The 16006-nt window shown below is 48.8% G+C and overlaps 1 protein-coding gene across 5 annotated transcripts in view; it reads left to right on the forward strand.

The window, feature by feature from the left end:
* The first annotated feature begins 789 nt into the window (after positions 1-789).
* Positions 790-16006, forward strand: part of FKBP2 (FKBP prolyl isomerase 2) — a 35781-nt gene continuing 20564 nt past the window's right edge. For 2 of the 5 annotated variants that reach the window (XR_011600831.1, XM_070951210.1), the window contains exons 1-5: positions 790-832; positions 4158-4336; positions 8509-8621; positions 9376-9422; positions 10099-10134. Coding sequence is in view for 4 of the 5 variants with exons in the window: in XM_070951210.1 (XP_070807311.1) it covers positions 790-832; positions 4158-4336; positions 8509-8621; positions 9376-9422; positions 10099-10134 (418 nt within the window). In the remaining variant the exon portion in view is untranslated. Of the gene's footprint in view, positions 833-2641; positions 2725-4157; positions 4337-8508; positions 8622-9375; positions 9423-10098; positions 10135-10686; positions 10891-13422; positions 13603-16006 lie in introns of those variants that run through there. The other 3 variants (XM_070951211.1, XM_070951209.1, XM_070951212.1) reach the window with 3 other exon arrangements.

The following is a 16006-nucleotide window of genomic DNA, read 5'->3' on the forward strand; positions in this document are numbered from 1 at the left end:
TATATATATATATATATATATATATATGTTTATGTAAGTTTTCACGGGTATGTATGTGTGTATAGTTAATATTTCGGGTTTCTTCCCGTGTAATTGTGGATATATCCCTAATATATGTGTGTATATGTGTGTGAGTATATATATGTATATATGTGTGTGTATATGTATGTATATATGTATATATATATATATATATATATATATATATATGTAATGTATATATATATATATGTATATGTATATATATATATGTATATGTATGTATATGTATATATGTATATGTATGTATGTGTATATGTGTATATGTATATGTATGTATACGTATGTGTATATATGTATATGTGTATGTATGTTTATATGTATGTGTATGTGTATGTATGTATATATATGTATGTGTATGTATATATGTATATGTATATGTATATGTATATGTATATGTATGTATATATATGTATGTGTATATGTATGTATATGTATATGTGTATATGTATATGTATATGTATAAGTATATGTATGTATATGTATATGTGTGTGTGTGTGTGTGTATACAGACACACACATATTCTAAGCTCCGCCCAGATTTAAAAAAAAACCTCAACCCCTCAACTGAATTGAATTGAATTGAATTCAAATGCGGCTGTTTCCGAAAGGCCGCGAGGTCACGTGACGCAGGTGAGGGAAGAAGGAGGAGGGGGGGAAAAAAAGTAAACATGGCGGCTCCCGCGTCGGCTTCTTCCGCTTCTTCCGGAAGCGCCGGGGGAAGGGGCGGGGCGGGGCGGAGGAAGGCGCATGCGCAGGAGGGGGTGGGTGGTATCCGTTGAGGCAAGGAGAGGTGAGAGTGGTGGGGGTGGGTGGGGAGAGAGAGAGAGACATGGGGGGTCCTGAGGAAAGGGGGGGGCCCGGGCGCGGGGCGCCGAAGAGCCTGGAGCCGGGCGGCGGGCAGCGGTTTAAGGGCCAGCCGAAGGAGGGCGGAGGGGGAGGAGAAGAGGGGGACCCCCAAGGGGAAGAGCCCGGGAGGCGCTTGGACCCCAAGAGGTCGGAGCTGAGGGACGTGGGGACCCAAGTGTCTTGGGCCCCTGGGGGCGGGGCCTCTGGGGGCGGGGAGGGCCGCTCTAGGACGGCCGGGGAGGACCTCCAGGCCAAGGCAGGGGACCTCAGGGGGGCCCCTGGGAGGTGGGGGGCCCGCCCAGCCCTTTGGGGGGCGGCCTCTGTGGCCCCTGGCAGCCAGAGCAAAGCAGGGCAGGACAAAAGGGCCTCTTGGCCGGGGGGCCTTTGCGAAGGCTGCGGGGCCCCCAAAGAAGGGGTGCAGCCCAGAAAAGGGGGGGGCCCCCCGCTTGCACAGCCACAGAGCTTGGGATTTGGGGTCCAGGGACCCCCGGGACCGCTTGGAGGACAGCATGGGGCTCTTGGCCCTGGGGGTCAGCCGCAGCCTCTCGGGGGGTCTCCCGGGCCACGCGGGGGCCAAACGGGACTCGGGGGGCTGGCTCCAAAAAGAGTGGCCCCGGGACCCCACGGAGAGTTCGGGGCAAGTCTGGGTCCCCCGTAAACCGGGCAGGGCCCCCGAGAGGACGATGGGGGGGCTGCCTTGGCTGAAAGAAGGGGCCGTCCCCCGGAAGAGCGGGGCAGCGGAGCTTAACCAGGTGTGGATCCCCCGGGAGAAGCCGGCCCCGCCCGGAGGAGGGGGGTCCGGGGACGTTTGGGTCCACAAAGTGAGGAACCCCTCGGGCACCGGCATCATGTGGGTTTGGGCCAAGGTGACCAATTGTAGCGAGGAGGAAGCGGTGAACGAAGCCAACATTTGGACCTTCCAGAAGGAGGGTCCGAGGAAAGGGGGGGAAGGCGAGGGAGGGTACGGGGTCTCCTAAGAAGCATGTGGGGAAGCCGACTGGGGGAAACAGGGGTGGGATGTGGGTGGGTGGGGATGTGGGTGGGAGATACAGGTTAGTCCTCGACGTACGACCTCAGCCGAGCCCCCGATTTTTTACGTCGCGAAGTGAGACGTTCGTTCAGTGAGCTTTTCATGGTCCGTTTCTCGTTTAAACCGTTGTTAAGTGAGTAACATGGTCGTTCAGTGACTCTCGCTTCCCCGGGGACTTTGCTTTGTCGGAAGGTCGCCAAAAAAGGGGATCACGTGACCCCACCCCCACTCCCACCATCCCCCGGGACATTTGTAACCGTCATAAATATGAGTCAGTTGTCAAGTGTCTGAAATTTCGATCCCGTAAACCCTGGGGATGCTGCCGTGGTCGTAAAGTGTGAAAAAAACGGTCATGAAGTCATTTTTTTTTCTCCCCCACCCCCCCAGTGCCGTTGTAACGTCGGTCGCTAAACGAACCGTTGTAAGTCGAGGACTACCTGTACTGCAGACCGGGAGGCATGTGGGGAGGACAAACTAGGCTCCTTTCGGGAGAAACGGAGCAGCGTTTTTTTTTTTTTTTTTTTCTTCAATCTTGACAGGTTTCAAGGGACTTCCAATTCCCAGAATTCCCCAGCCGTCCATCCATCTGTGCTGAAGAATTCTGGGAATTGAAGTCCCCTTTTTTCTGAAAGCAACCAAGGGGGTTAGAGAGAGAAGTAGGGAGGAGATCCTTTCAGGAAGGGGTGAGTGGCCAGAGCCAAGAGACAACTGTGCCAACTTCTGGGGTGGCAAACCCTTGAAAGACTCTGGACGGTGGCGGTGGCGCCAGGGAGGGAGCAGTGCCCGACTCGCCACTAGCCACACGGGTAAGTCCGGAGGCTCTGGAGAAGTGGGGGGGGGGGGATGCTGCTTGCTGGTGCATGCCAGGTTTGAAGTCGGGGTGAGCATGCAACTCCAAACACACCTCGAGCGCTAAAAATCTGCATGAACGACAAGAGGCATTGATGGGTACGGTGGAGAAAAGCTTCAGCCGCCAATATGAATCTCCTATCTTAAGCGTTTTGCAACCTTAGCAACTTTTAAGATAGGTGGACTTCAACTCCCAGAATTCCCCCTGGCTGGGGAATTCTGGGAGTTGAAGTCCACCTATCTTAAGGTTGAAAAACGCTGGCCTAAGACTAGCTCGTAAGGGACGTGGTGGCTCAGCGGCTAAGCGGCTGAGCTTGTCGATCGAAAGGTGTTTTCCCCAGGTGTTTCATGACTCAGTTAGGTAACATTATCAGTTTATATATTATATATGTTTATATAATAACGGCTTGGCCTGCTAGCGTTAGTGGGGATGTCCTCGATCGCGCTGTTGTTTACCCTGTCTGAGCTGGTAGTTCCTTGTTTACTGCTTCAAAGTTCAACATTGATAAGGCGATCACTGTATATAAACAGAGAGCAAACCTTACTCCCCTTCTAGCACTGATGATATTATCCTAACCCTCCTCCTCCTCCTCCTCCTCCATCATGCAAATACCTCATCCCTCTAGCATTGATGTTATTCCCTAGTTGGGTCATGAGATATTTAGAAAACAACCAAATTTAGAGAACACCAAGGACCTCCCAATCGTCGTTTCCTCCTCCTCCTCCTCCTCCTCCTCCTCCTCCTCCTCCTCCTCCTCTATCATAATACAAACACCTCATCCCTCTAGCATTGATGATATTCCCTAGTTGGGTCATGAGATACTTAGAAAACAACCAACCTCAGAGAACACCAAGGACCTCCCAGTCGTCTCCTCCTCCTCCTCCTCCTCCTCCTCCTCCATCATCATCATCATGCAAGCACCTCATCCCTCTAGCATTGATGAAATTCCCTAGTTGGGCATTGAAATGTCTACAAGAATTTCGTTGTACGAGGTGCAATGACAAACTAAACTAAATTAAACTAAAACTAAAACTAAAACCTAAACTAAATTAAACATGACCCCACATCCCTCCTTCATCCTCCTCTTCCATTTTCTCCTTCATCCTCTCCTCCTCCTCCTCCACACTACCCAAACCCACTCTATTCCAGTACTGACGATGTTACTCAGCTGGGTCGTGAAACGTCTGCGAGAAAGCTACCAAACTCAGAACCCCAAGGACAACCACACTCCCCCGTTTCCCAGGACGGGTTTTTCTAGACGGCTCAGTTTCACGCTCTTCCCGTCCTACGGAGGCGCCTCTCGCTGCATGCCGTACCAGCCACGCTCGTAATCGTGTCGTGATTTTCCGAGCGCGCCGCTCCGCTAACCCGCCTGGGTCTCCTCCGCAGGGGCTCCAGCGATGCAGACGAACCTGGGGACGGCGCTGCTGGCCTTAGCCCTGTGGGCGCTTTGCTCACCTGGGCTGAGCACGGAAGGTAAACGGAAGCTGCAGATTGGAGTCAAAAAGCGAGTGGACAACTGTCCCATCAAATCCCGCAAAGGCGACGTGCTCCACATGCATTACACGGTGAGTGTGGCCAAGCCGACGTGGAAGAGAGTTAACAGCTTTCTGAATTTAGGAATGGGAGGCGGAAGGAGACAAAACCGTGTTGGGAAGGAGTATTAGAAACCAAAGCAAAGTTTTAAAAACCCTTGTAAACAATAGCCAAAATAGACACCCCAGCCAGGTATGTGCGTACGATGCATCGCCTTTCACTGTAATGGGACGAGTTTTACTTAGTGTTTTTCAAATTTGGCAACTTTTAAGAGATGTGGACTTCAACTTAACAAGCAGGCTGGCTGGGGGATTCTGAGAGTTGAAGTCCACCCGTCTTAAGGCATGCTGGATGGGGGATTCTGGGAATTGAAGTCCATCCACCTTAAAGCATGCTGGCTGAGGAATTCTGGGAGCTGAAGTCCACCCATCAAAGCGTGCTGGCTGAGGAATTCTGGGAGTGGAAGTCCACCCCTCTTAAAATTTGTTTTCTCCTGGGGTGAGCAGTTCCTATTGGCTTGAGGACCAGATAAGGTGAAGTTACAAGACGGGAAAAAAGTGACTTAAGACCGTTTTTCACACTTAATGCCTGTTGCAATATCCCCAGGGTCACGTGATGAAAATTCAGCTGCTTGGCAACTGACTCATATTTATGACGGTCTCATTGTCCTGGGATCCCCCCCCCTCCACAAACAAAATACTGTAGTGACTGACTGACTTTCTTTCTTTCTTTCTTTCTTTCTTTCTTTCTTTCTTTCTTTCCTTCCTTCCTTCCTTCCTTCCTTCCTTCCTTCCTTCCTTCCCTCCCTCCCTCCCTCCCTCCCTCCCTCCCTCCTTCTTTCTCTTTCTCTTTTTCTTTCTTTCCTTTCTTCCCTCCTTCCCTCTTTCTCTTTCTTTCTTTCTCTTTCTTTCTTTCTTTCTTTCTTTTTTCTTTCTTTCTATCTTTCCTCCCTCTCTCCCTCCTTCCTATCTTTTTCTTTCCTTTCTTCCTTCCCTCCCTCCTCCTTTCTTTCCTTCCTTCCTTCCCTCCCTCCTTCCTTTCTTCCTTCCTTCCTATCTTCCTTCCCTCCCCTCCTTCCTTCCCTCCCTCCCTCTTATTTATTTCCTTCCTTCCTTCCTTCCTTCCTTCCTTCCTTCCTTCCTTCCTTCCTTCCTTCCTTCCTTCCTTCCTTCCTTCCTTCCCTGTCCATTGGGGTAATTCTGGATGGCTTGATTCAACAAGGGGCTTGTGTGACAGTGTGAATATGGTGGCCGGCCAATTGTGAAATAGTCTGGTTGTGGAGAGTTGACTAGGCACTTCCCTAGAGGCTGAAGCGACTTGAAAATTGGCTTTTATTGCCGCCCTGATTCTGACTCAACCTCCCGGAGCACTGAACACCTCAGCTGCCTTTCAGCTACACACACCCTCGCTGACTCACGCAAACGCCTGTTTCAACGCTCGGCGATGGCAACTTTTAAGCAGAGCATGAATTGCTGACCGTGGAAAACTCCTGTGTAATTTGTGGGCTCCCTCGCTAAGTTACAAAGAATGATGTGGCCAAAACCTGATTCTTCATTCTCAGAGTTTCCCCTTGAACTCAGGTGCTATAAAACCTTCGGCTTCTGGACACACCTTTCTCCACCCCCGCCCGATTTTTCCTTTCATGCTCCCAAATCAGCTGTCAGTGGAAATTCTCAGTCATCCAGGTCATGGTTATCCCCAAGGAGTTTTTTCAAGAGGCAACTGAACTTTGTTTTTCCTCCAAGATGTTTCGCTTCTCACCCAAGAAACCTCTGTAGTTCAGTTCTTCAGAATTGAATAAAAAACCGGGCACATACCATCACCTGTGGTGCACATGCCCAAAAGCAAAAAAAAAAAAAAAAAAAAAAAAACGGCAATGGGCAAAAATGCATCTGTGGTTAGAAAAAAATGTTAAGACAGCATATAGATTTTAAGCCAGAGTTCTTTTTGTTAGGCATAATACCAGAAAAATACGATAAAGGGAATGTATATTAGGGGACCAGAGGCTAAAACATACGAAGAACGGTTGCAGGAACTGGGTATGTCTAGTCTGATGAGAAGAAGGACTAGGGGGGACATGATAGCAGCCTTCCAATATCTCAGGGGCTGCCCCAAAGAAGAGGGAGTCAAGCTATTCTCCAAAGCCCCTGAGGGCAGGAGAAGAAGCAATGGGTGGAAACTAACCAAGGAGAGAAGAATCTTAGAACTAAGGAGAAATTTTCTGACAGTGAGAATAATGAGTGGAACAGCCTGCCACCAGAAGTTGTGAATGCTCCAACACTGGAAGTTTTTAAGAAGATGTTGGATAACCATTTTTTTTTTAAATTTGATTTATATGCCGCCCTTCTCCGGAGACTCAGGGCGGCTTACAATGCGTTAAGCAATAGCCTTCATACTTTTGTATATTCATACAAAGTCAGCTTATTGCCCCCACAAACTGGGTCCTCATTTAACCTACCTTAGAAAGGATGGAAGGCTGAGTCAACCTTGAGCCTGGTGAGATTCGAACCAGCAGTAATTGCAGACAGCTGTGTTAATAACAGGGTGCTTTAGACCACTGTGCTACCAAGGCATATTTGTCTGAAGGGGTGTAGAGTTTCCTGCCTAAACAGGGGGTTCAACTAGAAGACCTCCAAGGTCCCTTCCAACTCTGTTATTATTCTGTTCTGTTCTGTTCTATTCTATTCTATTCTATTCTATTCTATTCTATTCTATTCTATTCTATTCTATTCTATTCTATTCTATTCTATTCTATTCTATTCTATTCTAGGAGCCTTTACCTTGATAAATAGAGATAGATATCTATCTCTATCTATCAAGGTAAAGGCTCCCTTTACCTTTACCTCCCTTTACCTATATCTATAGATATATAGATATAGATAATTGAACTAAAGAAGCTTCTTGGACGAGAAGCAAAACGTCTTCAAAGAAAAACACGAAATTCCAGTTGCCTGTTGAAAAAAACACCTTCACCTGGATGACTGAGAATTTCCACTGACAACTGATTTTGGGAGCAGGAAAAACCAGAATAGTGACGTGGCCACAGCATGCAATGAAAAGGATGTTTTGCTCATTCTTGTAATCGCGGTGCAGTCACCCAACAAAATAGGGCCGTTTATTGATTGATCGTATAAATAAATGAAATATACCCCATTGCCCTATTTCACAAAGATTTGGGGCCCTGTAGGAAATTCATCTTCTGGCAGAGAAAAAAAAAATTCTTAAGTTTCCTTAAGGCACCAGGGATAATAGTTACCGTAAATGACCTTTAACATGAGATTTAGATGAATATATAGAAGAAGCGGAGATGGCATAAAGGCCAGTCTCCTGCTGTTTTATTACAGCTGGAAAAAAACAAACCCTCCCAGCTTTTGAGGCCTAGGTTAGTCCTCGACTCGCAGCCATTCATTTAGCAACCAAAGTTCCAACAGGACTGGGGGGAAAAAAAGTGACTTTTGACTGCAGTTACAACGGTGGCAGCATCCCCGGGGGGGGGGGGTAGGGGGTCACGTGATCCACCATTTGCAGCCTTCCCAGCCGGCTTCCGACAAGCAAAGTTCGTGGGGGAAGCCAGGTTCCCTTAATGACTCACTTAAAAGCTGCCATGATTCGCTTAATAACGGTGGCCAAACCGGGGCACGCCCCTCTTCCCAACTTCCTTGCAAATTCCAGCTTCAGTCTGGGGGGGTCATGAGTCAAGGATCGTCTGTCATTTAGGTCTCTAGTTCTGAGCTTTCTGTTTTGCTTTCTTACAATATTCTTATGCCAACGTCCTACAGCTAGTTTACACACACAAGACACATAAAACTGTGGATTCAGCTTTTAAGTTCGCTGTAGGGTTTGAAGCAGAGGTGGAATTCAGCCGGTTCGGATCGGTTCGCCCGAACCGGTTGCGGAAATCGTGGGTGGGCCCGTTCCCGCCCATTCGCCCTGGCTCTATGCCATCTTTTTAGGCACATTTTTGTGGCCGGGTGCATGCACGGAAAATTGCGCGAGCGAGCAGAGCCCGTGCGCAGAAGGCAGGCGGGAAGCGAGCGTGTGCGCAGCGAACTGGCAGTAGCATAATATGAAACCCGCCGCTGGTTTGAAGCAGGAAAGAGCGAGATCTCCGAGCAAATAATTCATTTTCCATTTGAAAAGAAACCAACTTGTCGGTCAGATTCACTCGCCATCCGTTTAATTTTCCTCTTTTGCGCCTTCCCAGGGAAAACTGGAAGACGGGACGGAGTTTGACAGCAGCTTAACTCGCGATCAGCCCTTCATCTTCTCCTTGGGCACCGGACAAGTCATCAAAGGCTGGGAACAAGGCTTGCTCGGGTAAAAAGCCAGCTTCCGAGGAACAGGGGGTTCGAATGGATTTTTTTGGGGGGGCGCCCATGACGGGCGAGCAGAATCGAATCTTTTATGAATGGAAGGGAATTATTTGTAGCTCAGGGTAGACATGAGGGGTCCATGGTGCTCTCTCAGCCGGGTGGTTTTCTTGCAGACGTTTCGTGACCCAACTAGTTAACATCATCAGTGCTAGAAGGGAATGTGAGGTTTGCTGCAAATGCCCCTTTTAGCATGGATGATGTTACCTAATTGGGTCACGAAACGTCTGACAAAAAAAAAAAAAAAAAAAACCACCAAGGGCAGAGACCACCAAGGAGTATATATTTAGTATATTTATATGCATCATATATTTTATCCTATCCCATTCTAGAACTTTTGGCTGTGTTTCTCCAAGACTAATTGGGCTTGCCCTGCGCATTTCCTCCTGGGGCTCTTGAGGAGGTAGCTTTTAGCTTGCATATTTCCATAAAGTGCAGAGCATTCCGTTCCTTGGTCCTTCTCCGCAATATCAGAGGCATCTTCGGCAGCGAGGCGGGAACAATAGGCGGGGCTGTGTTGTTTCGTCCAGGTGATTTATTTTTAATGAAGTCATTGGTAGCCTTCACGTGGTTTTTTTAAAAAACAATTCATTGTTTGGACCGCCTGGGTTTAGAAGGGCAGAGTTTAAAAAGAGTGGAGACTTAAAATTCTAGTCCTCGGGATTTGTAAACGCTGACAATGCCTTCTTTTGCCGTTTCAGGATGTGCGAAGGCGAGAAAAGGAAGTTAGTCATCCCATCAGAGCTCGGTAAGGAATGAGAGCTGAAACCAGTACAGGAATAACACTGGGTGGTCCCCATTCTCCTAAACTCAGGTGGCACCTATGCCCTGGCATTGGTTCGTTATCCCTCTGCATATTGTAACGTTTACCGCATTTTTCGGAGTATAAGACGCACCTTTTTCCCCACTAAAAGGGCATGAAAATTTAGGTTCATCTTAAACACCAAATGTAGCCCTGCCCGCCCACTGGCCCCCACCCTTTGGCCTCTGCCTCGCAGGAGTTTACCTCTTTGCAAGCAAACAGCAAGGGAAAAACAGCTCCTTTCAGCTTCAGCACAGCCTAATTAGCACAAGTTGATGGGATCGGCCTCCTGACTCTCAGCTGTTTTGCGCAGGGCTCTGCTGCTTGCTGCAAAGAGGTAAATTGCTGGAGCAGATTTTTTTTCCCCCTTGTGCTAATCAAGCTATGCTGAAAACGAAACTGAAAGTAAAGCAGGCTGTTTGCTGAAACAAGGCAAAGTTGCTCAGAAGCAGAGGGAGATTTCTTTTTCTTCTTTCCCGCACCAAAAGAGGTAGGTGCGTCTTATACTGCGGTGCGTCTTATACTCCGAAAAATACGGTAACTTTTCCGGAGCTTGAGTAGAGGTGTTTCCTTGCATCATTTGATATCCGGCTGATTTGGCTTCTGTGGTCTTATCTCGCAGGTTACGGAGATCGGGGAGCGCCGCCCAAAATCCCAGGTATTTTATTTCTTTGTTTTATTTATTCATTATTTATTTGCATCTCGCCTTCATTATTTTTACAAATAAGGCAGCGAACATTTCCAACACATCTTCCTCCTCCTTTTTTTCCCCCCGTAACAACAACCCTGCGAGCAGTCGTGGGTTTCAATTTAGTTTGCTACCGGTTTGCTCGTGCACAGAAGCGGGTGGGGTGGATTAACCCTAACCAGAGGAAATGGCGGGCACCGGCTATGCATGCGGTTAAATCTTTTCGGGGAGGGCTTATTTTTGGGGGGAAGGGCTTATTTTCGGGAAAACACGTTAGAAACAAAATTAATTGGCGTTCTTTTCATCAAAGCCTATCTGCTAACTCCCATCAACTTTTGCAGCCATTTGTCCATGGTGGGAATTAAAATATCTTTCCATTTTTATGGATTTGGCTTCATTCCTATCCAGCCGCGAGGATTAAGAAAAAAAACTACCACATTTCACTTCTTCCCACCCCTTCCATCCCTCCATTCTTCAATCTCTTTCCCTTCTTTTATTTTTTTTTCCCCACGCTGTTCCCAGGCGGCGCCACGCTCATCTTTGAAGTCGAACTGCTGAAGATTGAGCGTCGCCAAGAACTATAGCTGCGCGTCTCTGCCAAGGAGGAGGGGCTCGCGGGGTTGGGGCGCGCACGCGGGAAAAACGGACGGACAGGCCGGAGAAGGATCTGGGAAAAGGGTTTGTCGCTCCTCGATGGGCCAAATAAATAAAAAAAAGCACAGACCAGATTTTGCGCCATGAATGCGAAAGGGGGGCGGGAAGGAAGTCGTCCGTGGGCGGGCGGGTGGGCCAGCCGAGGACGGGATGAGGGGACGGATCCTATTTTTGGCACTCGCCTCCCAAGAGTCCTCCGTGAAGAGTCAGCTCGCCAGGCTGATCTCCTGCCCTCTCGAGTCCTTTAAAGCTAGTCAGAGGCTCAGCTTGGAGGGGGAGGTGGGTTAAATTGTCCAGGAGACAGCATTGCCTTGTGTTCAAAAGGTTGCCAGCATCCTGGGGCATTTTAAAAACAAGGAGGAAGGGGGAAAAAAGGGGAGGGGTAGGAGGGAGGGGTTAGAAAGGCCTGAATGGGTTTTGAGTCGTGGTCCTAAGTTGAGCGGGAATGGCTGCCTGTTCCAACAGTCAGGACCACTATTTTTCAACCTTGGCAACTTCGAGATGGGTGGATTTCAACCTCCAGAATCCCCCGGCCAGCCTGCTTTAAGATGGGTGGACTTCAACTCCCAGAATCCCCGGCCAGCCTGCTTTAAGATGGGTGGACTTCAACTCCCAGAATCCCCAGCCAACCTGCTTTAAGATGGGTGGACTTCAACTCCCAGAATCCCCAGCCAGCCTGCTTTAAGATGGATGGACTTCCACTCCCAGAATCCCCAGCCAGCCTGCTTTAAGATGGGTGGACTTCCACTCCCAGAATCCCCAGCCAGCCTGCTTTAAGATGCGTGGGCTTCAACTCCCAGAATCCCCAGCCAGCCTGCTTTAAGATGGGTGGACTTCCACTCCCAGAATCCCCAGCCAGCCTGCTTTAAGATGGGTGGACTTCCACTCCCAGAATCCCCAGCCAGCCTGCTTTAAGATGGGTGGACTTCCACTCCCAGAATCCCCAGCCAGCCTGCTTTAAGATGGGTGGACTTCCACTCCCAGAATCCCCAGCCAGCCTGCTTTAAGATGGGTGGACTTCCACTCCCAGAATCCCCAGCCAGCCTGCTTTAAGATGGGTGGACTTCCACTCCCAGAATCCCCAGCCAGCCTGCTTTAAGATGGGTGGACTTCAACTCCCAGAATCCCCCAGCCAGTCTGCTTTAAGAGGGGTGGACTTCAACTCCCAGAATCCCCCAGCCAGTCTGCTTTAAGAGGAGTGGACTCCAATTCCTAGAATTCCCCAGCTAGCATGCTTGAAGAGAGGTGGACTTCCACTCCCAGAATCCCCAGCCAGCCTGCTTTAAGATGGGTGGACTTCCACTCCCAGAATCCCCAGCCAGCCTGCTTTAAGATGGGTGGACTTCCACTCCCAGAATCCCCAGCCAGCCTGCTTTAAGATGGGTGGACTTCCACTCCCAGAATCCCCAGCCAGCCTGCTTTAAGATGGGTGGACTTCAACTCCCAGAATCCCCCAGCCAGTCTGCTTTAAGAGGGGTGGACTTCAACTCCCAGAATCCCCCAGCCAGTCTGCTTTAAGAGGAGTGGACTCCAATTCCTAGAATTCCCCAGCTAGCATGCTTGAAGAGAGGTGGACTTCAACTCCCAGAATCCCCAGCCAGCCTGCTTTAAAATGCATGGATTTCTATTTCCAGAATTCTGGCTTGGGAATTCTGGGAGTTGAAAAAGTCCATCCCTCTCGGACGTTGCTTGAGGTTCAAATCCAAGACTGGTGAAGACTTCAGAAAAGGCTTGCTCCGGCCCTCTAGTTGGCTGTGAGTAAAACTTACCCCACATTGCACCATTAACCCATAGCGTGCTAGCTGGGGAATTATGGAAGTCCCCCCCCCACCCCATCCTCAAGCTGCCAAAATTGAGAAAGACTGCCTTAAACCCTATGCATCCTAGACGGAGGAGAGGCATCCTAGAATTCTCCCTTGCTGCCCCATAGAATTCTGGGACTCTGTCCAGAGAATACCCCCAAAACCACCTGCTAAGCGTTTGCAAACCCCCCCCCCCCGAAAAGTAAAAGGCCCGTTTCTCCCACCGCAGGAGGAAAAAAAAACAAAAAACCCCTTAGGTTTGTTTAAGGACAGCAGGGACTCCATAAATAAAGGAACGGAAGTTCCTGCCGCAGGGAACTGGCGAGAAAGTGAGGTAACAGGATGGGTTTGCGCTGCCGAGCGGCCGGCGGGGAGTGCGAAAAGTGCTGGATTTTTGCCAGCATTGTCTTTTTAAGACGCGCAGCAAACCGTCCCGTCCCAGACATTCGTGGTTAAAACAAACCCCGTATGTTTTGTGTTTCTGGAAGGGGAGGTGGGGTCCCTCCGGAAGGTTTTCGTATTGGAATTGGGTGCACAATAGCGATTTTCTCCACTCCACGATGTTAAGTGGGAACGGTTCAAAATCATCGCTTATGCTGCTTTTTTTTTTTTTTTTTTTTTTAAATAAAAACACGCGGTGGGGGATTGTGGCTTTCTCCCTTAACGACCGCGGTTGGGTGCGCGTCATCAATTCGGGAGTCTTGCAGAGCTGTAGTCCTCGGCTTACAACGACTGGCGAAGACGGGCTGTGGTTAAGTGAGTCGCGCCTGATTTAACGACCGCTTTTTTGCCCCCAATTAAGCAAATCACTAGAGTTGAGCGAGTCACACGGTCGTTAAATGTGAAGCCAGCTCTCCACATCGACTTTGCTCATCCGAAGCCGGCTGGGAAGATTGCAAAGGCGTGCCAAACATCCGAATTTTTGAGGCCGCGATGGTCGTAAGCGCGAGGCCAAGGCTGCAAATCACCTTTTTCAGCGCCGTTGTTACAGTCGCTAAATAAATTGTAAATTGAGGACTTCCTCTATATGCTTGTGCTCGGCTCCTTTCAAATCGGGAGACAAGGTTCTTCTCGTCGGGAACAGCCTCTGGACCTCTTCTGGGCCTCCCATCCTTCAGTCTTTGGTTATCCAGCCTGTTGGCGGACATTCCCAGTATTTCAGAATAACAAGAGCGGGAAGGGGCCTTGGAGGTCTTCTAGTCCAGCCCCCTGCTCAAGCAGTATACCATTTCAGACAAGTGGCTGTACAGTCTCTTCTTAAAAACCTCCAGTGATGGAGAAGGAAGGAAGGAAAGAAAGGAAAAGGAAAAGGAAAGGAGGAAAGGAAAGGAAAGGAAAGGAAAGGAAAGGAAAGGAAAGGAAAGGAAAGGAAAAGGAAGATAGAAGAAAAGAAAGGAAAGGAAGATAGAAGAAAGGAAAAGAGGAAAGGAAGATAGAAGAAAAGAAAGGAAAGGAAGATAGAAGAAAGGAAAGGAAGATAGAAGAAAGGAAAGGAAGATAGAAGAAAGGAAAAGAAAGGAAAGGAAGAGAAAGGAGAAGGAAAGGAAGATAGAAGAAAGGAAGGGAAAGGAAAGGAATAGTAGAATGACAGCTGGAAGGGGCCTTGGAGGTCTTCTAGTCCAGCCCCCTGCTCAAGCAGTATACCATTTCAGACAAGTGGCTGTCCGGTCTCTTCTTAAAAACCTCCAGTGATGGAGAAGGAAGGAAGGAAAGAAAGGAAAAGGAAAAGGAAAGGAGGAAAGGAAAGGAAAGGAAAGGAAAGGAAAGGAAAGGAAAGGAAAAGGAAGATAGAAGAAAAGAAAGGAAGATAGAAGAAAGGAAAGGAAGATAGAAGAAAGAAAAAGAGGAAAGGAAGATAGAAGAAAAGAAAGGAAAGGAAGATAGAAGAAAGGAAAGGAAGATAGAAGAAAGGAAAGGAAGATAGAAGAAAAGAAAGGAAAGGAAGATAGAAGAAAGGAAAGGAAGATAGAAGAAAGGAAGGGAAAGGAAGATAGAAGAAAGGAAAAGAGGAAAGGAAGATAGAAGAAAAGAAAGGAAAGGAAGATAGAAGAAAGGAAAGGAAGATAGAAGAAAGGAAGGGAAAGGAAGATAGAAGAAAGGAAAGGAAGATAGAAGAAAGGAAAAGAGGAAAGGAAGATAGAAGAAAGGAAAAGAAAGGAAAGGAAGAGAAAGGAGAAGGAAAGGAAGATAGAAGAAAGGAAGGGAAAGGAAAGGAAAGGAAGGAATAGTAGAATGACAGCTGGAAGGGGCCTTGGAGGTCTTCTAGTCCAGCCCCCTGCTCAAGCAGTATACCAGACCCAATTCCTGCAAACCGTTCATCGTATGTTTTAGCTTCTAGCCTTCTCCCCCCATATCATCTTAGTTGCTCTTCTCTGCACTCTTTCCAGACGTCCCAACATCTGCTCTAGAACGTGATGACCAAATTACAATTATTCCAGGAGTGGCCTTTCCCCCCCCCCCCACCAAAGCCGGCTTGCTTCCTCGGTTCGCCACGTGGACGAGCTAGCAGATCTGGGGGGGAGAGAGAGAGAGAGAGAGAGAGAGAGGGAGGGGAGGCATCAAGTATTTAGGCATTAGGCATTTTGCTCGGCCGGTGGTGATTTAAGGCCGGAAACACGACGATGCTGGGATTAGCTCCAGGCCCTGCAATGCATTCCTTCCTTGCTGAGTTCAACCGCTACCACCGAGGCTGGGTGGGGGGGAAGAGAGAAGAGAGAGAGAAAGGAAGGCAGGCAACGTTGTCTTACAACTCCGTTGGGACAATCGAGGCAAAGGCGTCTCGCTAGGGGCCTGCCGGCTGCTGCCGTCTGTCTCTGTTTCTCCACCCCCCCCATCTCTAATTAGAAGCGGCTTGGAAGGAAGTGCCTTTTTTGTTGGGGGGGGGGGGGCGGAGGGTGGGCTAACCAGAGGTCCTCTTCTCCTGCCCCCCTCCCCCACACCTCCCTAGTGATCCAAGAAGCTGAGATTTATAAGAAGAGATTGGACTGAATGGTACAGGGTGTCCTGCCTGAGCAGGGGGTTGGACTAAAAGTCCTCCGAGGTCCCTTCCCACTCCTATTCTGCAAGGCAAAAACAGCCAGCCAGGGTTGCTTAAAAGGGGGGAGAAGTGTGGCTAAACTGCGATCCCTGGAATAGCTAGCTATCCTCGGGTCTTTCCCCCGTAATAATCCCCAGCGAGAAAAATATATTTTGCGGCAGAAAAACCACGCAAACTTGCCATGTATTCCTACAGCAGGATTTTCTGCCAGATGTCCTTAACCCAACACCCATCGGCCTTCTGAGTCTCCTCCTCGTGTCTGCGAAAGGCAGACCGCAGTCGACAATTGTGCAAAAGCAGTGTCGTCCAACTGTAGTGACTTTTTTTTTTTTTTAAAGACTCGTGGACT

Source organism: Pituophis catenifer, unplaced genomic scaffold, assembly GCF_029215685.1.
Source record: "Pituophis catenifer annectens isolate HBS135680 unplaced genomic scaffold, rPitCat1.0.hap2 SCAF_10, whole genome shotgun sequence".
NCBI classification, from domain to species: Eukaryota; Metazoa; Chordata; class Lepidosauria; order Squamata; family Colubridae; genus Pituophis; species Pituophis catenifer.